The sequence below is a fragment of the Nilaparvata lugens genome, chromosome 1 (genome assembly GCF_014356525.2).
Source record: "Nilaparvata lugens isolate BPH chromosome 1, ASM1435652v1, whole genome shotgun sequence".
Classification (NCBI taxonomy): Eukaryota; Metazoa; Arthropoda; class Insecta; order Hemiptera; family Delphacidae; genus Nilaparvata; species Nilaparvata lugens.
The window spans coordinates 27,773,431-27,786,599 of record NC_052504.1 but is presented as its reverse complement, the minus strand read 5'-3'; the positions used below and the strand labels follow the sequence as shown (position 1 = coordinate 27,786,599).

The following is a 13,169-nucleotide window of genomic DNA, read 5'->3' as shown; positions in this document are numbered from 1 at the left end:
CTGTTTTAAAAAACTATAAAAATCATGACTATAAAGTAATATTGTTAGCAGATCAATTTCAATTGGATTAGTGATTATCAATAATTATTATGAATCCCAAGCATTTCGGATATGACACACAAAATGTATTCAATTATTATCCATGTGACAACGATTTTACAGTAAAATCGACGAAGAATTATTAGCTAATTTTTTAGCTAATTATTGAAAATTAGCTGTAAGAAAAGCTATAACAATGAAATTGGCCATAACACTGACTTGGAGAAAAGCGTGGCTGAGTCTGAAATTACTTTCGAAAGTCAGAGATTTCTGACTGGCAGCAGAGGAAGAAATTATATTCTTACTCATTTTGTCTCAGAAGCAAACTAATCTAGATGGCAGATTAATCTAAAATAATTAGAAATACTGAATTTTTTATAAGATCTAAATTATTCTGAATAAATTCCATAGATTTCAACTGATTTACCTGTTATTTCACTATTGAATGAAGTATGTTTATTAAAAATTAGAAAAACACAAACCAAACACGAATTTGGTTTTGCTTACTTTGAGCTCGACGCCAGCCGGCACCACGATGGGCCTGAAGGAGAGCGAGTGCGGACAGATGGGCGTGACCATGATGGCTGGCACACTCGGGTGGATCATCGACGCACCGGCTGCCACCGCATATGCTGTGCTCCCTGTCGGCGTCGACACTATCAAACCTGTCACACAACACCCAACAATCACTACTAATACATTACACAATGTGCACTCCATAAATAAGGTTAGGTACATTGGAAGTGGAAATATGCACTCCATAAATGAGCTTAGGTGCATGAAAAGTAGAAAGATAAGGGCATGAGATGAAATTATTGAAATCTCATCAGACGAAAACTTGAAGTCTGAATGAAAAGAGAGTATGGACCAAATAAAGCAGTTGTTCAATACTGTACAGTCTACGAGCATTCTGGTTTTACATTGTACGAAGTGCGCCAGAAAAGTTTCTTATTTGAAAGGTCAATAAAAACAAAAGTACTTTAGTTATTGTTTTAAGCCACCTGTGGGTTGGGGGAGCATTGAGTCGATCATCGTACTCAAGAATGTGTTGAAAACCAGAATTCACCCACAGTATCCATGCTTGTCGTAGGAGGCGACTAAAATGGACCTCAAGGCAACTCCAGAAGTTGCCTTGCCTTCAAACCCACGGGATCTGCCCCATCAGGGAGGTTTCGGAGGGGCAAAAAGAAAAACCCAAGAGACCAGAGATGAGTGAAACTCTAGGCACAAATGTGGGTCAAGAGGCTGAGTCAAGAGTGGCCGGGCGCCCTAGAGGCAGCTTGGCCGTCCCTTCCTGAGCTTTCTGACCTACAAAGAAGGCCAGAAGTGGAACTCATGTAGGTCACGAAGACTAATCAGTCTGAAGAGACTGCCAAGCATATCACACTGGATTGCGACAAGGATTGCTACCAGTTGATGAATGAAATGTTACTATAGGGAAAAACTCCTGGTTCTTGTAAAGGACATAGGTATTGGTTTGCCTAACTAGCTTACTACTTGGGAACACAATAAGCTTCGGTTGACGTGTGGGGTTCTTTGGATCCTTGAATCCGTCCCTTCAAAAACAATATTGTTTTAATATTTTTTTATATGAGAATACAATATCGCTATTTTTTTTCATGCAGTCTAGTAAATGACATCAGATCAATGGCGACTCCCATTGCGCATACACTGATGACGTCAATTTTTGAAATTTTATCCACTCGTGGCAGTAGCCTATATCAATCAGTATGTTGACAATGGCGTCGCAGATGTTGTTCTTGAGGTGTGCTATGGTCCGTGGTTGATCGACATATACCAGGGATTTCAAATAACCCCATAGAAAAAATCGCATTGAGGAAACGCATGTGAGCCTCGTCACTGAAAAAAATTTCCGCGAGTACAGGCAGGTTGTCAATCAGCATATCACATGCATTTTGACGGGCAGCAAAATCAGAACCGAATTACAGCCAGGAACGAGTCTGTGAGGAGGAATTTCAAATCGAGCGGGGAAGGCACATTGCGTGGCAACAACAAGTGATCGAACATTAGAAAAGAAGCTCTCAAGTGCGAAAGCCCGCTGCTCTCTAGACCAGAGCATGATGGCTACTTACTTGAGAGAGGATGAACTTGGGAACTCCCCCCTCTAGATGCGCCTCCTCCTGCCCCTCTACACGACCAATTCAGCGCGCGGGATGTTTTTTAAATAAGTAAGTTTCTCTGGCGCACCTTGTACTTATGCTTTTTGATACAATCAGTACCGTACAAAAATATTAAACCTTGAACACTTGATAGATAGATGAATTTGTTGGTAAGAAAGTGGATACCATTGATTATGGACTCAATAGTGAGTTGTAAGAGAGGAGGCCAGGGCTCGTTTTGGGCTGTAGCGCCATCGAAAAAGAAGAAGTGTGTTGTAAGATTTCAGAGATATTAATGATTACGAAATATGACAGATTGTGTAGTTCCAATGTATGGAATAAACTTTGTAAGTGGTAAAATTCACAAATACAGAAAATGCCAATGATATTAATATTTCATGTCCATAGACCTATTTATTTATTTATAATTTTTACAAAGAAGCAGTGAGAGAAGAAATAAGGATACTCCTTGTAATATTTCTCACCCAAATTTAGAAAATATTTTAAAACTGAAATTATTTAGAACAATGATCGATAAGAAAATGTGTCTCTTGAGAGACTGAAATATTTTAGTCGAATTTATTTTGTTGCCTTACGGGAATCTTCAAAGAGATTCCTAGACAGCTTTGTTACAGAATTGATGATTGCAACTCTTCATATATAAAATAACTGAATCAAAATGTGTATGATCTTCTTTCTTTCCAGATCTATCTATTGTTCACTCAATGCAAATAAATTTCAGTAATCAAAATGAAAGTAGATCTCAACAAACGCAAATATCCACGGAAAACAAGTAATAGAATGAGCCCCACACTCACAATCTCTATAAATACAGAGTGAGGCGAAGCCGATTGACGAGTTTGGAAGGGTTTTAAGTAATGAGCCGTTCAACTTGAAAAAAATTCTTTAATGGGTTTAATTCAGTTTGAAATATAGTTTCTAATGATAACTTTTTTGAAATTATATCAGTTGAATGGCGGCCATAAGCAGCAATATACTAATGTAGCGTATTTTCGAAGTTTTAAAACGCATTTTGGCACACTGTGATTGGTAAGGCTCTTCTGTGATTCGCTCCTTTAGTTCTCCCAAGGTGTATGGGCGATCTTTGAAAACTTTATTTTTGAGGTAACGCCATAGAAAAAATCTCATTTGCTTAAATTGGGTGAGCGTGCCGGCCACCTCAAGTCCACCCTTAGTGAGATAAGCCGCCCTGGGAACATTTGTCTCAACACATTCATTGAAATGCGCCCTGTGTGGACTGCAGCTTCATCCTGCTAAACCATATTTCTCCCAAGTCATGTTCCTCAGCAAGTTCTTCCAATTTGGGGCGCAGAAACGTTTGTAGCATTGTCACATAACGCTGGGAGGTGACATTGGGAGGTGATGTTACCATTCTCAAAGAACTATGGCCAGCACGCTCACCCGATTCAAGCATATTTTTTCTATGAGATTAACTAAAAAAGTTTTTAAAGATCACTCACACACCTTGGAAGAACTAAAGGAGTGAATCAGAGAAGAGCCTCACTAATCACAGTGTACAAAAATGCGTTTTAAAACTTCAAAAATACGCTACATCAGTGCTTATGTCCACCATTCAACTGATATAATTTTTAAATAATTAACAATAAAAACTATATTTCAAACTGAATTGAACCCATTAAAGAATTTTTTCCAAGTTGAATGGTTCATTACTTATAACCCTTCCAAACTCGTCAATCGGCTCTGCCCCACCCTGTACCTCCATCTGTGTATGATGTTTACATATTTCAGACTACCAGCGAACAGAATATTTCATTCTTAGGAATCTATTCAAGGTTAATACGTATGAATAACAAACAGGAGCAAAACCTCAAAAGTTTTAAGCACTAGTTTACAAAGCGTACTATGATAGACCACAGAATTCTGTGGTCTATCAATCAATCTTCAATCTCAAGTTTTGAGTCACATTTATTATCCTTACAAAATTGAGACTACTTTTCTTCAATCCTGTTCTTAAGACTCAAGCAAGATGACAGAGTTGAATGTCCAATCCAACCCACAGAACTTGGAAACGTGGGGTTTCAAATATTTCGCGAAATATCTCAATAAATACCATAGTTTGAAATTGCACTGACCATCTCCTTGTACAGATGTGATGTGCTTTCCATCCAGATAGAGATCGATGTTGGAGAGGTAGGGCGAGGGCCCCCTATCGATGACCACTTCGTTCAGAACGAGCAGATTCGTTGGCTTCGTGTTTTTCGTTACTTCCTCGTTCTTCCTCATGATGATGCATCGGAGCCTGCTGCGTAGTGTCAGTGCTGCGTGGCCTAGAATCATACAATATAAATCATGATTGGAACAAATATATTGCAATGAATGGAACTGTAGAAAGGAAAATATTGATCAGAGAATACACACTGGTCATTTATGGTGCAAAGCCCCCTGTGAGTTGGGGGAGCTTTGAGTCAATCATCGTACTCAAGAATGTGTTGAAAGCCAGAATTCACCCACAGTATCCTGCTTGTCGTAGGAGGCGACTAAAATGGACCTCAAGGCAACTCCAGAAGTTGCCTTGCCTTCAAACCCACGGGATCTGCCCCATCAGAGCAGTTTCGGAGGGGCAAAAAGAAAAACCCAAGAGACCAGAGATGGGTGAAACTCCAGGCACAAATGTAGGTCAAGAGGCTAAGTCGAAGGTGGCCAGGTGCCAATTTGGCGACCCCTACTTCAGCGGAAGAACCTATAAAAAAGCCAGGAGTGAGACTCACGTTGGTCACGAGTTTGTGGTTGGAGAGACCAAAACTCACCACTGCTCAGAGAAGGGCGGCCATTCAGGCAAAATTTCTTGGGAGAGTTGAGGCTTCTGACCCTTCAGAGTTTCGGAGGGGCAAAAAGAAAAACTCAAGAGACTAGAGATGGGTGAAACTCCAGGCACAAATGTGGGACAAGAGGCTGAGTCGAGGGTGGCCAGGCGCCGGGCGCCCTAGAGGCAGTTTGGCGTCCCCTCTCTCAGCGGAAGGACCTACATAAAGACCACGTAGGTCACGAGATTTGGGTGGAGTGACCAAACCTCACCACTGCTCAAAGAAGGACGGCCATTTAGGCAAAACTTCTTGGGAGAGGTGAGGCTTCTGACCCTGCAGAGTTTTGGAGGGATAAAAACAAAAACCCAAGAGACCAGAGATGGGTGTAACTCCAGGCACAAAAAATGTTGGTCAATAGGCTGAGTCGAGGGTGGCCGGGCGCCCTAGACGCAACTTGGCCAACCCTTCCTCAGCGGTAGGACCTTTAAAGTAGGCCAGGAGTGGAACTCACGTAGGTCTCGAGGACTAATCAGTCTGAAGAGACTGCCAAGCATATCACACTGGATTGCAACAAGCAACCGGGTGATGAATGGGATGTTAGTATAGGGAAAACTCCTGGTTCTTGTAAAGAACACAGGTATTGGTTTACCTAATAAACAAAAGACTTGTTGCAATGTTCACCATACACAGTTATCTACTTAGTCTTGGACCTCAATTACATTAGCTAACTTATACAGGGACCGGCATATTAATCTGACGATTTTGTAGTAATTGTCATTGACACCACTGTCATTGAAAAGGCGGAAATGTTGTACATCGAGGGGTCCATTCTTGCCATTTCAGTAGCCAGTATGTCGTGGTCAAGTGAACATCAAGCGTTTGTGATTGAAGCTTATTTTAAAAATAATGACTCAGTTATTTTAACACATCGTTCATTTCGCAGACTTTCAATAATTTAAATCGACACGCGCCTGTTCCCAGTGGGAATACGATCTTGTTGTGGGTAAAGAATTTTAGGAACACGACGTCTGCTTTAAAAACGAAACCAACAGGACGAAAAAGGACTTTGAGAACGCCTGAAAACATTAACGCGGTAAGAGTAGCTGTTACACGACGTTCAGCAGAGAAACATACTGTTGCGCTAGCCATTTCTGATCGAAGTGTACGACGAATTCTTCATTTCGACCTGAAATTCCATCCGCATAAGATAATGTTAGTGAAACAACTTAATGCAAATGATTGGGCACATCGCAAAGCCGCTTGAGAGATCATTCTCGAAAACGTCCACCAGGATGACGTTATTCTTTCAAGTGACGAGGAACATTTTCATTCGTCGGGATTTGTAAATAAACAAAATCAACGTTATGGGGCAGTCAATAATCCACAGAACTGAAGGAAGTCATCCAACGAGAAATCGAAGCAATTCTACAAGTGATGATTGAGCGAGCAATTGCAAAATTTAGAATTAGGTTGAGTGTGTGAAAAGTAACGGAAATCATTTGGATAACATAATCTTCAAATAAAAAACATTTTGAGTAATCTATGTGATTCACTGTAAATTGCACAATTTGATCTTTGAATTGATATATTACAAGTTTTAATTGTACGAAACACACTTTAATTATTATCCCTAAAAAATCGTCAGGTTTTAATGCCGGACCCGATATTAGCAATTAAAAATAAGCTTACATGAATATCATATTCCCATGAGAGTCTAAATTACATACATCATCTTGATTATAGTTGAGGATAAATTACATTTCTACACAGTCTTATAGAAAAACTACAAAGATACCCCTGAATCGATTATCCCTTTATTATGCAATTGTAATAATTTCCAATAGAGAACTGCACAATAAAGTAATTTACATAGTTATGGGTTAGTAAACAAGAATAATCAATATAGGTGAGCATAAAAAATGTAATTATAACTGAAAATGATTTACCTTCAAGTACATTTGTAACTTGCTCTTGAAAGTTCTCGAACTCGAAGGGTGTTAGGAAACCCAATGAGCCCAGGTGGAACGCCATGACGGGTGGCACGGATTGCTGAAATTAACAACAACCAATTAATTATGGGTTATAATTATAACTACATTTCATTAGCACTACTTGACTTTTTCGGCCATTATCAAGTGCCCAAAATTATTAAATTAATATTATATAAATTATTAAATATAATAATATATAATGATATTAAAATTAATTATATTGTGTTATTTGGAAATACTAATACAAATCATTTTTATAAGCCCCATGTTTAAATGCCTCATTACACCTGCATATAATATAGTGAGTATAAATGCCAATAATATGTAGCGGCTCTAGATAGTTGATCGCGCATATATAAGGGCTAGTCTTCCAGACAAACTTCTAACCTCCTTTGTCTATCTAGTTAAAAATTGAAGTAATGTATTTTGGGTTATGCTTTTGATTTGAGGTTATGGTTGTTTTGTTGCTCATTTGGAGTTATTCAGGTTTAGTTGTTTCGAAGGGTTTATCACAGAAACACATAGAATATACAGTTTTGTAAAAGGTTTTTTCGACTACATGTATGCAAGTGTACAACCAGTCCACATAAGATAAGTAGTCACTATACAGTCATCATCTAATTAAAATCTCAATTGACTACATATTTCAACTCCATTATAAGGAATTTGCAGGTGTAGTTCAAGAGACACTAATATTTTGAGGATCAAGCACTTTCAGATGCAAAAGCTGTAGTCTACTTTTCAATCAAGCATATGAGAAACAATATTGATGAAATTTTATGCAATGCTATGCTGTAGAGTTTCAATGAAAATTCTCTCAAGTAATCGAGATAATGAATAATGTTTACCTGGAATAACAGACTTGCGTAGAGTAGTGTACCATCTCCTCCGAGGCAAATTATGAAATCGATTTTATCAGTTAAATCATCTTTGCCATCTCGGAAGGTCATGAGTTTATCTTTGACTCCAGTGAACTCGGAATTGGTCAGGAGAAGAGAGTCGTCCATTACAGACTGCTCTACAAACACCACCATACGCTTCTCCTGCAAACAAAACAATACATGACCAGATGCGAATAATTCTAAGTCAAGTTTGATAAAAAAATTAAGGAACTGAACCAAAAGAGCACTATGAAAATATCAGTATTTCTTTTGAAAATATACTTATTTCAACTTTCAACATTCAACATACAGCATATAATAATTATCAATAACTAATCTTGAACCATCTCACTAGTCTTCACGCTTATGACTTTGAAACCTCCTCAGTTCAATATTAGCAAGCATCCTCGTCCTAACACACAGAATCCGCTGGATCAAAATCATAACATATTATGTGATAATTGGCAATCTTTTCCTGTCAATTACACAAGAGTCGAACACATTGAATGAATGACATTCACATTCAGATAAAAAACCGAACGTTTGAAACATTCGAGTTTGTTTGGATGATTCATAGCCTACATCAAATTCAATTTCCATTTCCTTTTTCTCAGTCAGTGAAAATCTCTTATCTATTGTTGATTTATTCAATATATCTTTCACCAGATTATGAACGCTGTTCATTAAATTAACTGAAAATTTCCTTTCATAAAGAGCGTAATTTTGAGATAAGAATCTATTGTTTATCAATAAATAGAAAATATAATGTTATAGGAAAAATGAACATAAACACATGAAAGGGTGATTTGTATCCATAAATTGACAGTTTCAAACAATGTGATTCAAATCCTACTTTTCGAAGAATTTGGAAAGTATAATGTACCACTATAATGCGAAGTTATGCATGTTGTAAGCCTCCCATTACACCTGCATATTTTTTATAAGGTTAGTGAAATATTTATTCCGTTAAGTTATCGATCAAGATATGCGGAATTGCATATAAATATAAGAATATCATTATATGAAAAAACCTCATACGAAATTCAACTTGACGCCTTTTCCTGATAAACCTTCAAAACAATTGCAATTTATATTTTAATTTGATTGATAGTTTGTTATTTATGAGTTGTTTGGATAAAATCAATGGAATAGTTTATATGAGGATTAACATACCCTCTAATCCTTCAATTTCCACCACATATAGATACATATTATCTTGATTGAAAAGCTAGCCACAGATATGTGCGATCTTAAGAGCTGACTCATTATTGGAAACCTTAAAATATGCTGTTCTAATTGATCCCTTACACACGCATAGTTGAGAGATGATGTGGGCATCATTCTCATCCACAAAAAGAAAAAATCGTGAGCCTACTGAAAAAATACTGTATAATATGAAGAAGGGTTGCTTTGCCAAAGTAAAAACTTAGATTCAAGACAGAGCAGTAAAATTGTACCGAAATATACTAATAAGATTTCAACGTGGATAACGAAGATATTACATCGTGGATAACTTATTATTGTAATGAAAGATGATGTGTGCAGCTTACCTCTATCAACCATCGCACCAGTTGGACGAACGGCGACAGAACGGACACATCTCGCACCTTTTTGATGACCAGCACTGTGAGTGGAGGCTTGTACCATGTCAGCCTTTGGCTTGCGGGGTCTTGAATTGTCCTGTAATGTTCAAACACCATTTTAATCTTCGATGATAAACCAATCTAAACACAAAAACAAACAACATGAGACTTGAGAGATCGATTCCTAACACATTCCACTCGAGAGGTACTGATACAACTGAAATGTAAACAACAAACTTGTCATACTATATATCAGGTTAAGTGTCTCGAAACTGAAGCGTCGATGCACTGGAAACTCCGAGTCTGCTGGCTGATTAGTATGCAGCTATTCATTATAATTCGTTTCCCAAGACCGCTGCCGACAATTTCCATTACAATGGATGAAGAAGAACGATGATTAACAATTACTAACGACACATGAACAAGCTGTCTGTTTAGAGGATGATGTGCACTTTCCGTTGTGAGTTATGTTCATAGCTCATCTTCCCCAATCGTTTATTAAAACTCATTCATTATTTTTTGCTTCCTTTCGCCGGCTTATAATTCAATTCCAGGGCACATGGAAAACCCAATATCAACATTACTATTAACATTTAACATTATAAGCAGGAAATTCCTTTAATAATGGAAATGATTGTGTTAAGGTACTACGTTTTCGTAGCTGCGACTACAACACGACCGACGACTGCCAGAAGTCAAATTAGGTAGTAGCTTTTTGAAACAATGATCAGAAAAAAATGTACAAAAAAATAGAAACCATTTAGAACCAAATAATATTAAAAAGTTATTGTGATAATGTGAAGTATTAATATTCAGTTTATAAGAACGAGTAGGTTCGATTTCCGGTTGCAAATAGTTGCTATTTTCAAACTAAGACACCTATCTATACTGCTATGCAAGCGTAATGGAAATGGAAAATAGGCTACTTGAATACTAAATTCAAAATTATATACTTGTATCATTATATTATTTATAATTATCACACTCCATAATCAAATGAATAAATGTATGAATGTACAATTTTATTTTATTTATCATTATGAAGTTCTTTCTGTAATATTATACATAAGGTAAATTATGTAAACAAACAATTATTTTTTGTCATAATTTTTGTATTGATGTGCAAAATAAATAAATTTTTAATTGAATTTTTGAATATCTTTAGAACGTTTCAAAGCGGTTTTCATTGTAATGTATATGGGAAATAAATTAAATATTTTTATACAGAAAAATGCAATCGCTATCAATCACATCATCAGAAATTCGTACAATAAGTTTACTCTCTAATGTTTCAGGTAACCTCCATGTCTACTAGTAGGATTGAAGTGTAGACATGGAGTGACAAAATATAATCCTTCAAGTGGGATCGCAAAGCTGAAATTTCTGATAGCCAATGGATCAAAAAATGTAAATACCTCTGATAATATGCATTCAACTCAAACAAGTAGAGACAGCAATTACAGTACGTCTAACAAATCATGAATGATCATTATTATTATTAGCACCACAATGTTTATAGTTCCAACAAATTGGTAATAAACAATTACAGTCACAGGTTTGCTTTCTTCAATTATTACAACACCATTCAACAGGGTGGCGCGGGGGAGCGAGAAATATTTAATGTATAAAACTAATGGAATGGCATGTATTCATTATGCCATTTATTTTCCTACGGTCAGAATGTCGAAAAGTACCTCTTCGATTTTAGAAATGGTATTGGAAAGACGTGTTCACATTAGACGTGCACGGCTAATAGGTGGATTGAAAACAGGAAATTTTGAAATTCCTTTTCCGCGAATAAATTCATAAAACTATGGAATCACGAACAAAACAGCACGTATTTATAATTTCGTGATCATAATAATCAGAATTACAAAACTGTCTTACAAAACTCATCTTTCATGAGAAAGATGTCTCATTCGACGTTTGCAGCCTGATTTATGGAAACTGTGCACTGTGCACCTTACTCCAGATATCTCCTTATACATTCATGATACGTTCATATACGTTCATGACGTCAATGTGGTAATGCCGCCAAAATATCAATAGTGCGGCAGTTTCTAGATATTTTTTATGAAATGCTCTCATCTTTATTGCACGTTTCAAACCGGTCCAATGGCCCTTGATTACAAACTGGCTATGTGTTCACTTGAATTGTGCGAAATTTCTAATCCATTGACTCCCAGCTGCAAACTGTAATATTTGAAATTTCTCGTTCCTCTGCGTCACTCTGTATTAGCGTGGTGACCAATTATTATTACACTATAAGACCTATAAAATTGAAATAAAAAATAGCATCAATAACCCTTTTCACATTTTATTGATGCAATACACAAAAATGTATTAGTTGGTAATGTATTAGTAAAGTACACCGGTAAAATATAAAAAAAGCACTTGATGCTATTCTATTCCAATAAAAGTGGTATCCCGAGAGCAAATTGAATATTTAGTACAAATTCTATAGAATGACTGAACTATCCATAGAATTAACTTTCAATTAATTAAATATTGAAGGATATTAAAGTTAAATGGAGCTGTAGTAATATTATTTTTATGTCATCAGTTCAATGTATTATATCAGTTCATTCTACATAGTTATCAATATATAGTAGTTATAGTAATAGTGATTATATTTTTCAACTTTATGACAAAATTGAATCATTTCAAAGTGAAAAATCCATTAGGATTGACCAAAATTGATGAGTTTTAGAAATTTCGACAAAAAATGCTCACTTCGGAAAAATTCTAACAGAAAAAAATAAATTCAAGTAACCATGTCTTTATTTGTATTAAAAGACAGATTTAATTTATTGTAGTTGTATTATGAGATGTATCGAAATGTACAAACGCATAGGTTATCAAACGTCTCATATGCAGAGCAAATAATATAGAGTTAATGAAAAAGACAATAGAACATTGCAATAAACAAGTAACAGAGTTGTTAAAGTAACGTAATACTTTTCTTATGATGAAAAAAATCTTGATACTTTTACTGTATTGTCATAAAGTAATGTTACGTTTTTTCTAATAATGCTCGAAGAGCTTGTTGGACAAGGATCAAATTGGTTACTAAATACCTGATTTTTGAAGAATTAGCAGCTTCCTTCTTATGGGAGAGCTCACAAATTCACAGAATTGAATTTGTGAGCTTTCCCTTAAACTCAATTATATTTTTGTCCACACTGAAGAGCAAAAACTCATTGGAAATCAGCACTTTACACTGAAGTATTTGACGTTATAATATTATCAAAATATATATTTATATAATTCAACTTATAAGACAAAATTTGATTACTTACATGACCATTGCAGAATTTTTCATTATACGCCCACAGGGGCCAAACTGCTGAATGGGACTAGGTGCATTGAGAGACCTTGTTCTCCTGTAAAAACAAAAATTTAATTACTATCAATTTTACCAATCAAGTGAAGAATTACTGACAATAACTCAGGATAGAAGCAATTAACCAACAGAAAAAAAGAAACATCAGTTACAAAATAAACTTTAATCAATATAAGGTCTAGATGACCTACACAAAAAAATATTTCCTAAACAAACCGTATTTCTCATGTAACTAGACCATCATTTCTTTAGATTGAATAAATAATCAAGTTGGGACAGACACAAATCTTCACAAATCAATGATACTGCACTCTTGCCAGGTCTACGAACAGATTAAGGGCGATAAATTCTGACTCGACAACAGTGCAAGACGGTAATGCGCCTACAAGAAAATTGAGGGGGACCTTGCGCCAAATCGGACACTTC

At 36.2% G+C, this 13,169-nt stretch overlaps 1 protein-coding gene across 21 annotated transcripts in view; it reads right to left on the bottom strand.

Moving 5' to 3' along the window:
• Nucleotides 1–13,169, bottom strand: part of LOC111050628 (NAD kinase) — a 97,303-nt gene that overhangs the window by 10,238 nt on the left and 73,896 nt on the right. For all 21 annotated transcript variants that reach the window (XM_022336976.2, XM_039424291.1, XM_039424298.1 and 18 more), the window contains 6 exons: nucleotides 12,700–12,783; nucleotides 9,368–9,497; nucleotides 7,785–7,979; nucleotides 6,892–6,994; nucleotides 4,274–4,468; nucleotides 547–704 (listed from right to left, as the gene is read on the bottom strand). In XM_022336976.2, the coding sequence (XP_022192668.2) occupies nucleotides 547–704; nucleotides 4,274–4,468; nucleotides 6,892–6,994; nucleotides 7,785–7,979; nucleotides 9,368–9,497; nucleotides 12,700–12,783 (865 nt within the window). The remainder of the gene's footprint in view (nucleotides 1–546; nucleotides 705–4,273; nucleotides 4,469–6,891; nucleotides 6,995–7,784; nucleotides 7,980–9,367; nucleotides 9,498–12,699; nucleotides 12,784–13,169) is intronic.